This window comes from Leptosomus discolor, chromosome 19 (genome assembly GCF_034619465.1).
Source record: "Leptosomus discolor isolate bLepDis1 chromosome 19, bLepDis1.hap2, whole genome shotgun sequence".
Taxonomy (NCBI): domain Eukaryota; kingdom Metazoa; phylum Chordata; class Aves; order Leptosomiformes; family Leptosomidae; genus Leptosomus; species Leptosomus discolor.
Window position 1 is genome coordinate 6,956,983 of NC_141409.1, and position 20,883 is coordinate 6,977,865.

A 20,883-nucleotide genomic window follows, 5' to 3' on the forward strand; every position below is an offset into this window, starting at 1 on the left:
GGCTCCACTGAAATTACGTTGATAAAATGGGCTTCGTCTCAAGCAACTCTCCCTGGCTGGACGTGGCAGAGAATTAAAAGAGGATGATATCCCAAAATCTAAGACCATTACAACACTAATGATATCTCAAAGGCACAATTAGAGAAAAAAGACAAAGAGCAAGCAGGCTGGCTGCTGCTAACAGAACTAGAAGGGTCTTTCCATTCTTTCTGTGAAATTCAACCACAGCATCACCAAATGGTAGTCCGGCTCCCTAAGCAGCCCGTGCAACTCTAGGTTCGAGGCTGTGTGGTGTACCTGTATCCCACAAAAGATTTGTGCATTGGTACTGGATACACTTCAAGCAATGGACTGAAGGAAGAGGCACATTAGATCTGTATTTATGCCGCTCTACAGGCAGCGTGGAAAAGCTGTGTCTGCTGATGGAGCTCAAGATGCAGCAGTACTCAGAGAAAGGCACATCATTTTCCAACTGTAAAGGGGTGGGGTTGATTCAAAAAAGCACACAAAACATTTCCAGCAGTGTTTGATCCCTCAGGCTTTAAGCAGGAAAGGTAGATTTAATTTGTCATGAAATAAATTCTTACCTTGATCTAGTTCCTTGTCTGTTACTTGTCTCTCAAGCTGCTTCCTCAGTCTCTCATTAGTTTTTATGGAGTATTCTAAACGTTGTCTCAGGATTCTAATTTCTTGCAGATGCTCCATTAATAACTCTAAATAAACCAAGAGACCACTTCTTATTTAAAGTAAATGACTGTATTCCTTTACACTGTGTTCTCCTGTCAAACCTAATGCGTGCTAATATTAAAACAATGATACAGAGCTGTTCAAAATGGCAGACATGAACTATCTGACTCCACAACAGTCTTTTTCCATACAGTGCCCAGACCGTGCGTTTAGTGAAAGTTCCTACTCTACATTTTAAACCAAACAATGCTCCAGCTTTAAGGCTCTTTAAATTTCTTCTTCCTACAAAACTGTAGTAGATAACGATTTTATCTAGTTAAAACATTACCTGTACTGGGAAATGAATCCACCATTCTGCAATGCAGCTTCATATTCAGGCTCAACGCACCAACAGTATATATTTTTCCGTATAACAATAGGAAGCTTACCAGAGTAACTCAGATATAAATTTGACTTTGACTTACACAATGCATAACATAATAAATAAATCTGTTCTATCAAGTTTCATTACCATACCTTTTCCTTCTTGTTTTTCCATTCTACATTTTTTCTTCCATTGGCTGTAAGTTTCAGCTCTGCTCAGGAACTTATCGGTTCTAACTGTCACTATCTCATTTGTCAGTTTATCCATGTCACACACCCTTGGTTTACTCTGCAATATTTTTCTCCTGAACAGTACGTGCTACCTCAGCTATTAAATTTTCATCGCTGCCTATAACAAACTACTGCAAGCATCACTTGTGCTTAGTGAAACTATCCAGGTCAAACATGACACCACTTATTAATTATGCAGCACTTACAATTCTCAAGGAAACACAACACTGGCTTTTATAAAATTAGAAAATCTCTCTTTTTCAATGTAATAATCTCTTGACAATTGTCTATTTTCCGCTTATAACTTGTCTATTTAAAGACCGTCTGGAGTACTGTAAAAGATGATAGTCTAAAACAACAAAGACACAAAATATCATAGTTAATTTTGTTTCAAACAGGAGGTAGTTCAAATCGTTGTCATCTCTGTATGCCTTATTACTGAAATTGCAATGATTATGCAAGATACTGGAAAGCTGAAGCAGACAAACATTCTTCATTATTTCTTAATTAGTTCCCTTGTGTCTTATTTATCGCATTTTCCCAATATCTAGCAAATCTTCAGTGGGGAAAAAAATTACCTGGGGGAAACTTGTTTGGCAGAAGCGCCAGTGTGCCATGCTGTCCTTCTAGGTCATGCTTGTGCTCAGGTGATCCAAGAGATGACTTTTCTGACAAATCAAAGTCAGACAAGCTATGAAGAGCAGATGGTACAGGTGACTCATCCTTCAGTTGCTGGTACATTGTAGTGTTCCTCTCGTTATCCCTTTTGTGCCAAACAAAACATTTTAAAATGTAAAAATTACTTTATTACTTTGGAAGCATGAACAGAGAGCATGGTGTCAAACGTACAGGACAGAGGTAAAGCCAGTGAATTGATGTGACGGAACACGACAAACCACCACACATCAGAGGTATGTACCAAGACTGAAATTCAGCCCTCACTGCAGTCACCAGGAACAAACCACAGGCCTCCAGCCCAGTGCTCACACTCCAGTGCTAGGCAGTCACCTTCGCGATAAGGGGACCTCAAGCTGCCTTGAACAGGCAGCTGAGGATTTCTGTAGCTCAGAAGAATCCCAGGCTGGCATAAACCCAACATATGCAGCATAACACCACCTGCTCTCTTCACCTTCAGCATAAGGGTATTTTGAGACTGAACTTCAGCAGCACTGTCCTTCTGTGATCCTGAGCCAGCCCCCAAGGTCACACAAATAGAAAGGCAGCTGACTACCCCTCCTAGAAGCTGCAATTCGGATAATATCTGAACATACACCACAGTGTCTTATGGCTCATGTTTTGTTTGTTCATGAAAGGAACAATCCTGGTAGCACGATGCTTCCTCTCGGTATCTCAGCTGTTTGATGAGAAGTGGGGAAAAAACGCCTTAGTTTGTTTGCTATGGACATTTTATTAACAAAATGGATATTAACGAAACAGGCAACATAAGCAAAGCCTCCCCAAAAGCAAGGCAGTGCACTTACCTTTGAGCTAATTCATAAAGCATAGTAACTTCTGTACCTATTGATTCTCCTGCAAAGCAGAAATATCTGATTAAAAACAGATATTGAGAATTACAATTTGTCCCCCCTCCATCTTAAACTATTTAAATATAGGATGGTAAATTAATGAGAAATTAGAGAAGTCAACAGATATTCAATGCACTGTGATGTGTATTGGTGTCAAATGCTGTACATGAGCAAAACTACTTACAGCCCAGCAACAAAGCAATAGCTTTCTTTGGAGTTAAGAAAATAATCGCTAGGTACCACAGCTGCCAGATTTTACAGCCTCGGTGTTTTAGTTATCATACAGATGTAAAATATTGTGCTACGTGGCAAAAGGATTAGGGGTACGTGCCATTACTTCTTCAATAAAAATTATATAGACCAATTCCATCGCACTTGGATTTTGTCCACCCAGAGCCTGGCTAACCAGTCATCCTTAACAAAGGGGCACACACAGGATTTTGCCTGCAATATTCTCAGTGGTAGAGTGTGTAAGCACAAGCACAATTCAGTGCAAGACACCTGGGCTCAGACACTAATTTGAATAAGGAAATGAGAGTTCCATGGTGTCACCTTGGCTACCCATATTTTAAAAATTTTGTGCAATTAAGCAAAAGTGGCAGGCAAGAGTTGCACAGCTGAAATTTCAGGGGAATGAACTGAAGGTCAGGATGGAAATGCAGAGACAGACGGTTGTTTACGCTTCTTCTTTACAGTCAATTCTTAGTACGCTGTGTGTTCTTTATAACCCTACAAACATCATTTTATTTTAATGTGTGATTCAATGCAACACCATTGTGTTAGATATATTGAATTGTCTCGGTTGTCAGTGACTTTTCATAGTATATAGGATACCATCTGTTGGTTTAAAGGCATGTAATGTTTATTCACTACACAGTCTTCTCATTTGTAATGCAAGGAATCTCTGTAGCCACCGAAATCATTGAATACACTCAATCTTTTATTACACTGCTATGACACACTAGCCGTAATACCTTTTTCTCATATACAGCTCCCTTATATGAGCAATCGAAACTGCAACACGCTGCCACTATCTTTAATGAAAGGCACAATAAAGATCACGGTATGGCCGGGCCCTGAATGTTTCTGAACAAAGTGATCTTCTAGAGCCAATTTCAGGAAGACGTGGGGGTCAGGGTCCCTATTTCAGGCCACCTCAAGTGTTTCGCTGAAGATGTCAGTTCTGCAGCTGAGTTCTGTGGAAGTATTGCTGGTTGTTTGGGTCAGAAAGGGCCACGCGTGCAACAACAGGAAAAGGTCTTTCTTGCTGAATTTCACTTCTGTCAGCACCCCTTCTCCATCGCTTTGCTGCCAACTTTCTTCAAACTCTGGACTGAAGGCAATAGGCACGATATACTCTTCCTTCAGGTGACAAATGTTGATTTTGATGCTCATTTTACAAAACATGGTTGCATTTTAGCTCTCTATTGTGAAAGATAGCATGCTTTTCTTAACCAGCTAGCCTTTTTGGCAGCAAGACAGAGGTCTCTTAGGAAATTAATTAGAAATGTTAGCAAAAATACATCTCCTGAGATGATCCCACTTCTTAGATGTTTAAGGCTTTGCCTTTTCAACTTAAGGCTTTGCCAAACAATAGGTGGTGGAACTGACGTAAACAGTCAAAGAACAAGGGCATTTTCAGATGTGTAAGCTCCCACCTTTCAGGCAATATGACTGCTTTCTCAGTGATCATTGAAAGGGCTTTGCTTACTGGTACGCATCACAACATCCTTTCCTGGGTACACACTCCATTCAGCACTCAGCTTTTGCAGACATCAGGACAACAATTCTCTGGTTGACTTCTCCTAGGACACCTGCTCAGGACGGTCTTGTTCTACTATTATGCCCCACAGAAACCCTTCAAATACACACTGATTTGCAACATCTGTGCCTCTTAAATTCGTGAGGTATTCAAAATTCTGAATTATTCTCCTCTGCCTTCTAACCAAATAGATCTTCCCTTTCTCCCCCCTTATTTTTATTTTCTATGTGCACCATTTGCATGGGTTTCTCATAAAGGCTATGGATCTTTTTCTTGGTGCATCTAGTGACCAATGATTTTACACCTGCACACAATTTAACTTGTGTTATTACTACAGGAATATCAATAACGTGCAAATCAGCATGGTGTTATCTTCCAACTGTCCGATGCAGGATTCCTTGAAGTTTCTTTAAAGGCATTGGCCGTAGAAAACTGCCTAGATGGACTACTACATAATAATTTCTTCTTTTACACCAAAGGCACAGCCCAGATCTCTGCACTGCATTTACCCTTCTTGCAAGCAACTGCACTTTAAGGGAAAAAAATCAGGAACCTGTAATTTTTTCTTTTTAGTTAAACATAGATTGTGTTAAAAACCAACGGTGAACCATGCCCATGCGAAGCCTTCAGTGGAGACATCCCGTGCTTAGGACCAACAAAGTCAGCTGGGTGTTTCCTGAAACAGAAAATCCTGAAGCCTACTTGTAACGAAACTTTTACTAAACTATAACCACTATATTTTGACCACAGTTAAAATATGCACGTGCTAAGATAAACAACTCAAAAAGGAATGTGTCAATACAGAGGATAACTACAAAAGTAAAATCCAGTCTTGCTGGAACACTAAAGTTTTACCTTCCAAGACACTCCTCCCTATAAAACACTTCAAAGCAACCAAAAAGGAAGTAAGGCCTCCTTTTCACTAAAAAAATTTAAAAAAAAAATCTAATTTTGAGAACATTAATATATTTCAGACAATAAGCACAAAATACTGCTACTCACCACACAGTAATTTCCCTTCCAGCTTCTCAAACAATAGTACACTTTGATTCAGTTGCTCACGGAAGCCTTCAGCAACATAATAATCGACGTCGCTGGCTTGAAGCAGTTCCTCAAAGGCTTTAATAAGGCTCGTCAGATGTTGATGGTAAGCGACACAACCACAGTGGATCTCTTTAATTTGTTGGCATTGAAAGGAGAGTTCTCGAGCTTGTGAATGAACTAATGAATCATATCTGAGAAAATTAAATTATCTTTAAAGTAATTTTCTGACCATAAATAACATTAAAATATAAATTAAAAGTGAATTAAACTTATATTCCTAAGCCATAATTTTATGTGAATCAATTTTCTTTTAAAATGCTTTTACAGGCACAATAAGAAATGTATTGTCTCTAACTGTTGAGTTTTGTACTTATGGGCATAACTTGAGGGTTATTATCCTTCACTTAACTGCTTCATTTATAAGATGGACAGAAACTAAAGTGATGACTTGTTTGTCTGCTTGGCAACAAACTGGATGGCATGCAAAGGTGACAAATTAAAGCAAATAAGAGTGAATACATGAAAAGAATTTTTAATACACATCTTTTTCCTGACTGGTTGGGGGGTTTTCTTGTTGTTGGTTGGTTGTTTGGCTTTTTTTTTTTTTTTTTTTAAAATCACTATGGAAGACTAGATAGAGTTTTCCCTTCTTCTGAAAGGACAGCTTTCAGAAGATGTATTTCCTGCCAGGAGCACAGTACTGGACTTTCTGAGCTGATTGTTTCACCCAGTCTGAAAATTCTGCACATCTCTGCATATTTATTACCAGAGACCTGACCATGACAACCACTGTAGTGTCCAAACTCTTGTACTCCACAAGCCAGGGTGTAAATTTCACCTCAGATCAATTGAATTTATTCTGCACTTGTAAATATAGACATCCCTTTTATACTGCCACTGTTTGTATCACAGACAGACTTTCTGTAGAATCATACATTAGAGAAGAGAAAAAGGAAAAGAATCTGAAAAGATGCAGGGAATAAAACAAAATATGGGGTATAAACAAAATCTACGATGGTGTGGGTTGTTATAGAATTTTTGTTGTCATTTGTACAGGAAGAGATGCATATCTTATTTTTGGGTCTGTCACTTGTGACTCATGCAGTTGTCCTAGTCAGTGACCATAAAACCTTTATAGCGATCCATACCGCCTCATTCCTTAATTTACAGTTAGATCTTCCTTTGTAAAATGGATGAGGCATAAATTTACATACCTTGAAAATATATGTACTATGTAGCACAATTGTATTTTATGATAGTAATACTAAGAGATATATAATAGTCCATGTTGATGGTTGCTCAATGTCTCCAAACATTTCTACTCAGACATTCCAAAGAAAGCCAAAAGGCTGAATACCTTTTTTTGTTGTACTTCCTGCCATTCTATGGCCCTCAGGACAATAAAATATATTAGAGGGGGAAAGAAGCGGGGGCAGGGAGTTAAAGAAGGCTTGGTCTTATGGGACCCCATGCTATGTCTGTGATTTGTATATATGCTAGGCAAAATGCTGTCCCCAGTTTTATCATACAAAAACCAAGACTGACAATTTCCAGCCTCCCCTAAATGATTTTCCAGCTTATGAGCTTATGCTATAAAATTTCATTCATTAATTTCTATATGTATCTACTTTCACATCCTTCAAAGGAAGGCATTACAGCACTCAACTGCAAAATAAATCATAATTAGAGCGTAAACTTATTTTGCACATAAAGTCTGGTCACACAAACAGAAGGGCTAGCATGAATCTGCCAGCCAATTGCCCACGGGAACATTTCTATCTTAAATGGGATGCTCCATTTTCTTATGCTTGCCACCTGAAAAAACCTAAGTGATGCAAAACTTCAATACTTTGATGACAGAGATCAGCCCCTCTCACAGAGTAACCTGAGGAGACCTGACTTTGCTCAGGAGAGGATGCCTTGCAGCAAAGAGAGCTGTGGACCTGAGGTGTGGGGAGAGACACAGGTGTCTGGCACAGAACTGTTACAGAGGATGATATGAGCTTAACAGGAGCAGTTCTGTTGCAAGAGAAATACTGTTTTGTACTTCAAGGCATCTTTTAACTAAACGTTTCAGTTGCTTGATGTTAATGTTAGTAAAGGCTGAATTTCACCATAACAACACGCTCCTATATGAATAAAATTATCTTCATATTACCTTTCTATGTTATTTGGTGTTGCTGTTTACAAGAAGGAACCTGAAACAGTAATAGCTTTACTCACTTGGACAGTGATGTTTCTCTCAGTTTGTTCTGAAGATGATTCACTTCATCAAGATGCATATTTGCAATTTGCTTTTTTTCAAGTTCTGCCCCATTTCCTGATAGCAGTTCCTTAAGGTTTTGTGCTGTCCATGTATCACATGCTTTTGAAGACTCTGAATTCCTGCTTTCAGTGTGGATCTCGTAATCCATCTGCTGATGGACACTAGAAGATGTTTTGATTTCTTGCATAGCTGTATCTTGCACTTGAGTAACATGTCCTGCCATGGGCAGAGCTGTGTCACTCAAAACTGTATTGCAAATACCACTCGAGAAGAGCTGGTCAGAGGTCTGTAAGTGAAGCATGAACATTTTGTACTTTTCAAGCTCAGACTCCATACTCTTAATTCGTTGTTTCAATTCTTCTATATCATCTATGACTTCACAGTCATCCAGTGCATCTGCACTTGTTACACCCAATTTGAGAGAACGCGGGCACTTGGAACCTGAATATGCAGCGGCTGAGTCAATGTCCTCATGTTCCATGGAATAAAACTCTTCATTTCTCTCTTTTAATGAACGCTGGATATTCATGTTGCTAATGTTATGATGATTTTGCATTTCTGAAAAACAGGAGGCTGGTGTGTGAATATTAATATTTTTTTATCTGACATTCTGTTCTTAACATCACTAGAATGAATTCATTTACTTCTATAATAACAGAATAAAAATGCAGAATAATTATGAACTATACAATATTAGTTTTGCACTTTCGACCTCTTTCTATGATTTGCCCATTAATTCAACTTGCACATCAAATATTTCAAGCCCCTTATCACCTTTCAAGTAAACAATACTCAAAATACACCCACTTTCTTTTCCCAAATGACTGAAAATTACTTTTGCTATATGCAGTCCTGAATCAGACACCACTGAAGCCCAGACCTTTCCAGTCACAAAGATGATAACCTCAAACATAAGGCACTGAGATTTTAAAGTACTCTATGACTTTAAATGGTTCTTCCTAAAACTTCTAATTAAATATTCTTTTTCTCCTCACTTCAGAAATCTATACAAAACCAACTGGAGCACAAAGTCAGTGGAATTTTAAAAAGATTATCAACAAAATAGTAAAATTTGAAAAAGGGGCTTTAATAACTTCTTTTCAAAATGTGTTCTAAACAAAATCCATAAAAATGTTTGGTGTTAAAGGTTTTACTGGCACTTATTCGGCATGCACATCACATCCCTTAGCTGACTTTGCCATTCATAAGTAATGCAATCACCCCAGATTCAGCCCAATAAAAGCTATATATTCCTACATATATTCTATGTTTATGTGTATGTTGAGGGCTGCATGTCTAAGTATCTAGGAAAACGGGTATTTTCTGGTTACCAGTAAATTAAATTTTCCCCTTCTATTAGTTCTGCAAAAGATCACTACGAATTAGAACCTCCCTTCTGGGAGTCATTCATTGATCTTGCGGAGGTCTTAATACTTTCAAATTGGTTTCCATGGAGAATTCGAATGCCCAGGTTCGAGCTCTGAATCAGTACAAAATCTCAGGGGGTGCAGCTCTATATGAAGACCCTAGTCAAGCCCAAGCCCAAGCACAAGAGAATAAAAACAAATATAACCTAAAAGACAGAAAAAAATGAAGCTGTGATACTGGGATATCAGCATAGTTGAAATTAAGGCTAAATGATGTTCTCTGCAGTGCACAGTTTGCTGCACATCATTATGTGGGTCATCCAAAAGGTGACAGAACCACAGGACAGAAACACTTGCAAGAAAACGCCCGTCTATGAGTTCAAGAAGTCATATTCAATAAGGAGATGCAACACTGAAGTTCATCAGCTTCTCCTCCTTCCCTACCAGCTGGTTGCTGCAGTAACACAGATGTCAAAGGAAGTTGCAGACTGAGATGGAAAAAAACCCAGATACCGGATGAACTCTTAAACTCTGCAATCCTGATTTCATGCAAATGTTCCAGGGAACAAAAAGAGGAAATAAAACCAGATATTAGGGAAGAAGTACTTCTGATGACTGGCTACAGGTTTTAATGAAACACTGCCCTTTAATTAAAGGAGAACTAAACAGCTCTCTGTGCATGTATGTGTCCACACACACACAGGGCACACATAGAGCACAATCCTTCAAACCAACTGACCAGCTTCAATGCAACTACTTCTACAAATAAAATTAATGAGGTGACAAAGGATTACAAAATTGGCCGTGTCCTCTGTACTCCACACACAACATGTTAACCAGGTTATTCAAGCCCTCCGGAAAAGACTAATGGATGATGCAGAGACACGTAATACACAGTATTAAGCCTATTTACATTTTCATTAAATGATTCCATTAAGTTTCAACCTAGTTGAATGCCTTCAACTAACTCAGAGGAGCAAAATTCTATCATTCAATTGCTTCATTCCAGTAGTTCATAACTAGACGCAGAAGCAATAAGTAACAAACACTTAATTCAGAGAAGAGTTCAGATGTGAGGACATTAGCCATAAAGATCAGAGTTAGGCATACAACTCATTATTTTTACTGGAAACTAGACTCATAAATCCCTGTGGCCCTTCTGAAAGCATAACCCTTAAAAGACCAACTAGATTCTTAGAGCAATTAGTCCGTACTAGCTAAGAAAACGAGATTTAAAACCCACAAATAATGGCAAGGGAGACAATCACCTGCACTAATTTGCAATTTTGCACAATTCAGAAGGAACTAGAGCTTTGACACATTTTTTTTTAATACTATACTGTATAAATGCTCTACCTTGATAGTTTTGCTGATTTTTGTGCATCGCATATTCATTCTTGCCCCCTGTACCTGGATTAACACCTTGTAACTCCACCTGGACCTTGCTATTATCCAGTTTGAGCAGTAAGTCACCTGGAGAATAGTGGGGGGAGGTAAAACAGAAGCCAGTAAGTAACTGCAAAAAAATTCAGTGGGGACAGTTAAAAAAACCAAACAAACAAAAACCAAAAAACCACCCCATAAATCCAAATGTGGTTCTCTGATAATTTGGAAAAGGACCATCTAAGGAAGATCAACTATTGAAAATTTAATACAAACATTACTGGTCATATGAAACACTGTTTGCACATATTTTTAAAATACTTGAACTAATTATAAGGATAACTACTAAGAACGCGAATTGCAAAGGCTCTCTACCAACAAATGAAGATAAACATTTGCAAGTCCCTTTTGTAATGTAACAGTTAATCAATTTTTAGTGCATTTTTAAATGTTTGATGTTAAGCTTAGAGAAAAGGCTAAAAAGTCTCTCCAATATGAGCATTGATCATAAACTAATCTTCCACAATCTCCCATTGCATCAAGTCTCAGAATTACTAAGCGTGCAGTACAACAGCGTGGAAAGGAAATCACAGGACTGCAGTGCTAACAGGTTCTGATTCCTTTCAGGATCCAATTCAAAAGTACTGCCCTTATCCGAATTCTCCATGGATTTTCCACCTACCAAAATTAATTGCTATAGTCCTATCAGCTTAAGTATTTACAGTAAAGCTGTGCCATGTCTGTCCCTTACCACAGTAACGTTATTAACAACAAAGTCTCTGCAACCTCTGCATTTGACAGTGGCTCACTTGCTACTTGATTGAATCTTATTTCTTATATTTACACCTCCTCTCTCCCTCACCTATGCGTTATGCCTCTACCCCGTGTTTAATCTAACTGCTAAGCGCATTTTTATTTGCTTTACCACTCCAAATCTTTATATAACACCCATTGTTCTCCGCCTTGCAATTTGTCATACCTTGCCGATTAAGACACTTTGTCAACAACCGAGTTTTAACTAACCCAGCCACACTGGAAACAGACCCAGATGACTGATCACTGGAATACTGGAAAACCTTATTTATGCAGCATAAACAAATACAGTATTTTTATACTCTCCTATGTCCATTACAGGCAGTTTTCATTAGATTTGGCATCCTATAAAGGAAATTTTTCATTTATCTAAACATTGACACATATGTTTGCATGTGTGGGCACCCTGTGAAACTGCATTTATTATACACTTTATGCCATGTGTACACAAGACTTTCTATTCCATATAAAGCTGGTTTACATTCTAACAAAGATGAAAGGAAAAAAAGGTGGTTTTCAAGATCTATACATATCTGCCTGTCCAAGAGAATCATAAGATTAAGCAGCATTGTACAGATGTGAAAATGACCTGGTTTTACTTTGTACTATAAGAAAAAAGCCACTATTTCAAGCAGTATTACAAGTCATTATGTCTGCTCTTTATTTACCTCTCACTGATGTGCTTTCCTGTGCAGGCTTTTCTTGAAGGTTTTCAGTTACAAACTCATTCAATAATAACTCTCCATTTGTTTGTGGCTGTAATTGTTTGTTTTGTACTTCACATGCTTTCAAACCTTCGTGAGATGCCCTGGCACAACCCTGCAGTTCTGAATCTGTCTTCTGCACACCGGAGTTCAAAGGCGCATTTCGTAATGGTCTGGACGGTTTTAAGAGAACGGGCAGACGGGACTTCTTGGGCAGGTAAGCAGAAGCAGTCTGAAACAGGCATGGAATAAAATGGGGAGTTGGTAGCTTGGATGTAATAGTCAAGTAAAGGAAGTATAAACAAACATTCCAGGAAAACAAAAACTCTCCTGTAAGATCAGTCAGCTGGCACATTAGTTTGGAGAATAAGATCGCAATACCCTTGGCAACTTGAAAAATGTTCCGAGGGAAAAAAACCCACTATCCCAGTGGTTCAATTTTCTTTAAGTAACTGCTGCTTATGCATCCACATCCACACAGTGAATGGCTTCCAGTTCATGAAGCAAGATAGCAAAGTCACCATTGACTAGCAAAGGCTTTTAATCCCGAGGTATATTAGCTAACTCTGAATTTGTGTATGCCCTAGGAAAAGAGTTTCTGACCCAAACTGACCTCTCTATCTGCTACTTCCTACTCTCCTCAATTATTACATAAATGTCTGACAGCCCAGTAACTGTTTCCCTTAAATATTTTTCTTTTTTGAGGATTCTCTTAATTTTGCACAATTCCTGAACGTATTTTCCTTTCTTCGTCTCCACCCAACCAGCCCTATTTTGTACCAGCCCACTTTCATACCTTTGCATCAGCCACAGAGGAAATTTATTTTGCCATTGAGAAATTCTTTAGGAACAAGAATAGCTTCTTCGCCCATACACTCTATAAATTGCTTCTGCGGATTCCTGTTTCCTACTGTAACAGACATTCGATCCTTGGAGTTGGGGGAGAAGTTAAATTTCTTAACTCACTACGTTTTAGTCTCTCACCTTTTGAAGACTGCATAAAAATAAATGTGTCCTTGTTTAAACCACAGAGCATAAAATAGTGCTATTTCCAAAAAGATAAAAACATGCTATATGTTGATGAGAGTTATGGAATTGTGTGTAATAATAATAAAAATCAATAATGGTATGTTCAGATAGATTTAGTTTATTTTTTTGCTGTTCATTTGCTCCACCAGTGTCATAAGTCCCGTAATTTCTTTTACCACCCAATGTATTCTGAAATACCTTTCTACATTCATTTCTTAGCAATTATAGTCCTTACACAATTTAAAATAATAAAAAGCCAAGTTCCATTTTCCTAATGACATACTCAATTCCTTTTGTACATACATGAATACAATATCATTTGGAAGCTGAAAAATAAATCCAGGCAGGATGAACTTCCTGCTAGTTTTACTAAACTGCACTAATAACATCGAACAATTTCCAGCTGTCTCAGCCTGTAGTACAGACATATATGTCACCCAGATTACCCAAAGTCCAGTGCAGCTGGCTACATGAAATTATTTATAAAAGCCATTCAGAAGCAAAAGAGACATTGCATTAGTCCAAACAAGAAAGTTTTTAAAGCAATTGACTTGGGGATTGCATTGAGGTTGCAATGGATTAAACTAGAGAGAAATCTGGAAAATGATGAATCAAAACAGTATATTGAAACTCAGTGAAAACAGGAACTTGAAAAAAAAGAGAATTGCAGAAAGAACTCTAGGTATTCCCTGTGGAGTGCAGACAGGCCTTTACTTGCCTCCAGAGATTGTCCTTCACGCCTGAGAAGTGAGACCAGCAACTCGAAGACATCATTAGTGTTCTTAAGTAAGCCACCACAAGGAGATCTTCATTAACAGACCAGCTAGGTCCTCAAACCCCTTCCCCTCTACTACCCATCTTTACTCTTCCTGACTTCCACCTGCCCTCATCTCTTCACGTGTGCCTGGAGTCAGCTGTCCTGGACAGCACCAACACAAAGGGAGGAGGCACATCCACTCCTTTCCGGCTCAGACTAGCCGAGGCACCCCAAAGACACAGGAACAGCTATCACAGTCACTGACCTGCCCAACACAACTCACCAAATGCCTCACAGGCTACAAACATTAACAACAGCCCAAGAACATGTCCAGTATTATCCTCTTTCCTCCCCAAACATCCATGTTTTTTAAAGGCAGAAAATTTACTGCCAATAAGAAAAGCTTAAAAGACTAAGAATGTACCTGAAGATACTTTGATAGATTTTGATTTCGGTTTTGAGTTACTTAAGATTTTGACTTTTCAGAGGTATCATAACCTATTGCTAAGACTGGCATGAATTTTCTAGGGTGTTTGCCAGGGACCAACCACGCATGCCAAAATCTTTCCCTTAAAATCCCAAACTATACTGAAATGTTTATGCCTGTACAGAACAAAGTCTTATCAACATCTCTTGGTTTACAAGTCCCTTCCTTCAGCAAAATGAATCCAACAAGAACAAGCCAGAATAAAAGTCAATTGTTCCCAGTTGGTAGCTCACAGAAACCGCTTGATCACTAAAGTCATGGAAACCGTTTTGTGCAGAAGGTGCTACAACGTTCTCTGTTAGCAGTGCACAGACCCAAAAGCAAGGACCTCCTTTGTCTGCTCTGCGAGAGCCACGATCTTCAAAGAGTTTTCAACTTCGTTTCTGTAACTGCTACTGAAACAATACACATGAACTCTGTAGTAGGCACTGGTTTCCCACCCCTTTGTTTGGGATCACACACTGCCTGCATACAAAAGGCTTGAAAAACGTATCTGGCACAACAAGCAAACTCCGTCTGTGCTGACAAAACAGATTCTGTGCGCTTCGGTTCCAAACAAATCAGAAGAACTGGCCCCACAGTTTTATGGAGTACTACTGGTCATACTTCTCAAAAAACAAGACACAGCAATAAGATGACAATAAAAGCATAGAATTAAGATTCGGGTTTGTTGGAATCTACCACTACTCTTCACCAGCATGCTCTCAGACATCATGCAAATCTTCAGTTTTGTAGACCTCATTTGCCATTTAGACTTAATAAGCTATCAGTTCAGAACGCTCTGGTCCTGCACTTTATGAACTTCTATGCAGAGACACAAGGTAGTGCAGAATCAGGCCATTATGCTATAAACTATTTCTTTTTCCAAAAGCTATAATATTTACTAGTATCTGGTTCCGGTGAGGACTGAAATTCAATTAATTAATGTTCTAAAGCACACTGAAGTATGTGATTAAAAGCTCTGAACATTAAGAACAATTATCTAAAATACAGTCGGCTTACATCTCTTTTTCTAATTTTAAAAATTACACAAAAGCAAGATTTAATATTAGAAACGAAACATTTTTCTCTTTTATACATCTATTCCCTAAGTACTGAAAAGAGAATCTTAAATAAACTTACTTCATTTGTTCTTGTAAAAAAAAGTCTTTCATGCTGTTCACCCTTCTTATACACATTTTCCTGCTGATGTTCTCTTTCTGCATTTAATCTTGAATAGTTTGGCTTTTCTTCTGAGGCTCCTTTTTTGCCTTCATGTTTGAATCTCATGATATTACTCTCTAAAGTCATTGTTTGTGTAGCTGCATCTTTCAATTCCGCTTTCAACAACTCAATATCCTTATTAATCTGTGGCATTGCATCTGGATAAAGCTTCTCCTTCCCATCAAAAGTTGATTTCAATTCTACTTGCTGCTTAAAGAATTTATTGACCTGCTTGAAATGTTTGAGTTCAGCTCTTAGTTGAATAATCATTTGCCTAAGATCTTTTTCATCCTTTTTCTCTATATCTTCACTTGAACATTCTTCCTCGGTTGTGCTCAGATGATCTAAGAGTTCATTTACAATTTTCATTTGTTCTTGTCTGCTATACTCAGGAAAGAAGAAAGAAAAGGCATGAATTTTGATTTTTATTTAAGCAAACAAGAATACCTTCTAAGAAACACTTTTGCAGTGTCTTGACATATCTGAAATTCCCAGGAGATTGTTTTACTCACTAATGAATTACCAACAAACAGGATTTTCGAAACCTGTTCACAACATAGGTTATATCATGAATTATCTCATCAATGCTTTTCTCCTATTTATGACCATATATGCTCTCCTGCCCCCTCCCCATTTGTGAACAATACTAAACCTCCAGTAACTAAACCAATTGCTTACGTAATGTAACAATATAAGGAATATGAATGAATTTCCGTAAGAGTTTACTCTCTGATTTAACTACCTTAAAAATAAAATTCTATCCAAAACACAGGAGATTCTAGACATTGAGATTTCTGAAAATCTACCCCTTTGTGTATTTCTAATGTAACAGGAAAGATGGAAACTGAGAAAGCAGCCAAAAGCCTGTGAAACCAGCTCACTACAGACCACCAAACTGCCCCACAGATAACTAGTAGTCCACAGACAACAGTTTGGAAAGCAATGTTTTAAGAGAAACAAGCCAAATAAGAGACATTTAAAGCATAAGCAAGCCCTTATATACTGCAGACAATTTCACACGTCCAATAGAGAGCTGTACGTGCCACTAAACATATAAACCAGCATGTGAAGCAACCGCATTTGTATAGCTAGCATCTGAAATGGTAGAAGCTAACTAGGCTTTTTATGCCTTTCTCTGGCATCTAATTGCATAACTGAATTCTCACTAACGACAAGTACAGGCTCATCACCAGTCAATCTGGTCATTTATACTTGAACATAGAAAAGATTACACACTAGAGCGCTAAAGATGATGGTGCTGGAATCACTCATTAGCAGACTTTTAAGTAGAGCTAACAAATAAAACAATGTTATCTATTCATCTTCTAAGACAGTACCATCTCCTCATTTAGCACTAACTAGAGCTTTGACAACTAAGACCATTTATGCCTGTTGGAGAGTTTCAAACAGTAATGTAAAAATACAGAATTGCTTGAGTAAAGTCAAGTGCAGTGCATGCTGAACACAGAAAACGGGATTTGACTTGTGTCACTCCACAGGACATTCTGCTACCAGCATTGCTGAGCACAATGTACATGGAAGGTCATTCCTACTACTCTCCAGAAACCACTATGGCTAGCTGGAGGAACAGCACCGATGGGCACTGAAGAGTCATGTAATACTGTACATAGTCATTACAGTGTGGAGAGAACTAGGAAAGGAAAATGAGAATGATCTCCACCAAAGCTCCAATTCGGTTTCCAACCAGGAGATTAAGAGGTGTAAGCATGAAATTGGGGGAAACAAAACTAGCCAGGGTGTGGGTTTTCTATACCCACATTTCTTGCTTGGTACTGCCCAGTTCCATGGAAATGGGCATTTCATCTGGGAATTAATCAAACCACAGTGTAACGCATACACACTTGAAAAACATTGGTTACACGAAGGCTTATACAGATTTAGTTACACAAGTATTTTTCTCCTGCATGAAAACTGACCTAAGTACTTACAACAGGGTTCATCTCGCACAGTCCTACAGGTGGTTACACCAGAATAACCAACGAGTCAACTGCAGCACATGGGCCCAGACTCCCTGAACTGCTGACAGAGAGCAAACCGCTGTCTGAGCGGCTCAGATGAAATGGCAAAGGCCATAAAGTATAGAGTAACACCCATTCAGAATTAACCCTGTAAAACAGTCATTGTAACTCCAATTCCTCCACCCTCAGTTCCTTACACATACCATTTTTAGAGCTGTACCGTGTCGTCCCCTCCACCACACCACCTTTCACTGGCCTGTGCTCTCAGACTATTATTTTTTTTAAAAAAAAAGGTACCACCTATTATCATCTGAGCCCTTTCACACTGCTAGACCCCATCCTGACAACAATCAGTCTGTACAGGAAAGCTCTGTGTATCAGGAACTTTGGAGACTTTTTTTCTTGTAATGGGTTTTTCATAAGGATTTCTACTGATAGTATGTTTCCTAATTACTTAATTGCATGATAGACTAAAATGGCTCTGAAGGCACCTTGCCAATCTCTCAGGTAAATTACACAGTGCCATTATCTAAATTCACTTTAGCAAAATTACTTTATTCTCTTCTCAAATAGAAATACTGTCAAAAGCAGTGCATATCCCTCATACTTACGTAGATTCCAGTACAGATGTTCTATTTTCTCTTGAAAGAGACGTGAGCAAGTCCTCTTCTGTTTCATGTTCTCTCATTCCTATTCTGCCAAAGTGTTTGCCAGTTGTATCATGTTCAAACTGAGGCTTATTTGGACTCCTATAATGTCTATCTTTGCAGAAACTCTCTGAATAGCCTGATGGAGTTATCTGTTAAAAATTGCAAACATTCTCTTATTACACAGGTATGTAATGTTCTATTAAATTCAGGGCTGTAATCTTTTTGTAATCAGGTTTTGTAATTCGTGATGCTCTTTATCTACGTTAAGAAGTATCCACAGACATTTCACTTACTATTTATTAATAGAAAAACTAATTAACATCTATTTCATATGATTAATTCACAGTGATCAGTTGTTTAGTAAGTAGTAAGTAGATTTCCCTGAAGGTCTTTATCTATGAAGAGGTAAGAAACCTCTGGAATGTTGCCTGCAGATTGCAGCTAACTTTTTATCAGTTCACTTTTGAATCATGTGTCTTTACAGTACAAATTCTGTCCTGGGATCTCCAGATGCAAGCCCTGATGGACACGACAGGATGCAACTTGAAGCATTTACAAACTGCTAACTTTTTCTATGCAGCACCATAGATGGGTCCTGGGAAATTTCTACACGGGGCCTCTCCAGTAATTCAACCCACATTTAAATCAATTAATGTCTTCTGTATCAATTACATGAGAATTCAGACTGGGCCCATTTGGATACAATTTCCATCAGCAGACATCAACAGTGAGAGATTAAGATGTTTAAGAGTCTAGAGAATTGTACCACACAGCACTTACCTGTTTATCCACCTCGCAAGGAAAATCCAAAGATACTTGAAGGCATACCTAGTAAACAGAGAAACACAGAAATTACAAATTTCAAAGAGCAGAACTTCATTATTTTTTAACATTACTAACCAAAATGCCCAGGTTTGTGTCATATTTAGCATGTTGTAATTTTTAAACCAGAAAGGTTTCACTTTAATTGCACTCAATGATCCTCTATAGTCCCTTGCCACCCGAAGTATTTTATGATTCCATGATGCTTTATATTACACCGTGTTTGAATGACAGAATAAGGGGACAGCAGACTCCGGTATGTATGAAAATGGAGTCAACAAGTTACCAAGACATCAAGTATTTCAGCCCTGAAGAAGGACCTACAGTATTTTATTCCTCCATCATAGCAGCATGTGAATTTTACATAATTTGTACTATAGGCCTGACCGCAATGCAGTCTGAAAATCAGCGTGTGTGTATGTAAAGAAACACAATTTCAAAGGATTTTCTCTTATCCCTATTAAGGAAGATTACGAGTACTTGAACAGGAGAAAACAAGGACCAAAACCTACGCTATCTTGACTGCAAAACCCCAGCAGCAGAAAAATACAGGAAAAAGCTTTCAGAAACTCTTTAGGGTAACAATTAGTTGAAAGCAAAATCAGATACCAAGAAAAGTATGTTTTGTTTGCAAAAGGGTCCAGAGGAGGCCATGAAGGTGCTCGTGGGGCTGGAGCAGCTCCCCTGTGAGGACGGGCTGAGAGAGTTGGGGGTGTTCAGCCTGGAGAGGAGAAGGCTCCAGGGAGACCTTATAGTGGCCTTCCAGTGCTGAAAGGGGGCTACAGGGAAGGTGAGGAGGGGCTCTTGATCAGGGAGGGTAGTGATAGGAGGAGGGGTAATGGCTTTAAACTGAAAGAGGGGAGATTGAGATTAGAGATAAGGAAGAAGTTCATCACTGTGAGGGTGGTGAGGCCGTGGCACAGGTTGCCCAGAGGGGCTGTGGCTGCCCCTCCCTGGCAGGGCTCAAGGCCAGGCTGGATGGGGCTGAGAGCAACCTGGTCTGGTGGGAGGTGTCCCTGTTCACTGCAGGGGGGGTTGGAACTGGATGGTCTTTAAGGTCCCTTCCAACCCAACCATTCTGTGATTCTGAAAAAATAAGAATTTTTAAAGGCATGCAGAGAAGAGAGTAGTGTAACGTAAGGTACCCAGAGCAGAGTCCTACCTGACTGACTCGCTCAGAAAATTGACTGTTCTGTGTCTTCCTGTCTTTGTCACCCCCTTCAGTCTGCATCACAGGCTCCTCTGTTATTTCAAGACACTACACAAAGTATGGAATGATATGAAAACGTAGCACAAAAAAAATACTGTGATATGAAACATGCATAAATAAGTCAGTGACATGTCTTAAAAGAAAAATAAAAAAAGCCTGTAATACAAAGTAACAAACACTGAATTAGATTTCTTCAAGAAGATCAAAGAAAATTACTATAAAACCCAGGAGTGACTGAAATACAGCGAAACTTTATCTTACACATTCCTTCATTTTTATTTAACCATTTCTCCTCAGAATTTACAAAAAAATATAAGAAAATCACTTAACCTCTCCTGGCAAAGGATCTCTGTATCGTCACTCATGTTCTCATTGTGTCCAATTTACAGAATTTATTTTCATTTCCTACACAATTTAGGCTGTTCTCCAGCATCCAAGAAAATAGATGCTTTTTAAACAAAGCACTTGTAGCGTGATATACACTAAAAAGATTTACTGTAACACTGAAAGTTACAATCTGCTGTGTCTTGCCTAAATTTGCCAATCTGTAGCAAATGGTGCCAAATCATCTTTTCCTCCCTCTTTTCCACAGAACCCAAT

At 38.6% G+C, this 20,883-nt stretch overlaps 1 protein-coding gene across 2 annotated transcripts in view; it reads right to left on the bottom strand.

Annotated features, from left to right (window-relative positions):
* The window catches only part of CDK5RAP2 (CDK5 regulatory subunit associated protein 2), an 82,824-nt gene that overhangs the window by 19,263 nt on the left and 42,678 nt on the right, over nucleotides 1-20,883 (bottom strand). For both annotated transcript variants that reach the window (XM_086475521.1, XM_086475520.1), the window contains exons 19-29: nucleotides 20,236-20,331; nucleotides 19,032-19,079; nucleotides 18,213-18,400; nucleotides 15,542-16,004; nucleotides 12,111-12,378; nucleotides 10,603-10,719; nucleotides 7,837-8,437; nucleotides 5,572-5,804; nucleotides 2,763-2,811; nucleotides 1,860-2,044; nucleotides 588-713 (exon numbers count right to left, since the gene is read on the bottom strand). In XM_086475521.1, coding sequence (XP_086331647.1) covers nucleotides 588-713; nucleotides 1,860-2,044; nucleotides 2,763-2,811; nucleotides 5,572-5,804; nucleotides 7,837-8,437; nucleotides 10,603-10,719; nucleotides 12,111-12,378; nucleotides 15,542-16,004; nucleotides 18,213-18,400; nucleotides 19,032-19,079; nucleotides 20,236-20,331 — 2,374 coding nt within the window. The remainder of the gene's footprint in view (nucleotides 1-587; nucleotides 714-1,859; nucleotides 2,045-2,762; nucleotides 2,812-5,571; nucleotides 5,805-7,836; nucleotides 8,438-10,602; nucleotides 10,720-12,110; nucleotides 12,379-15,541; nucleotides 16,005-18,212; nucleotides 18,401-19,031; nucleotides 19,080-20,235; nucleotides 20,332-20,883) is intronic.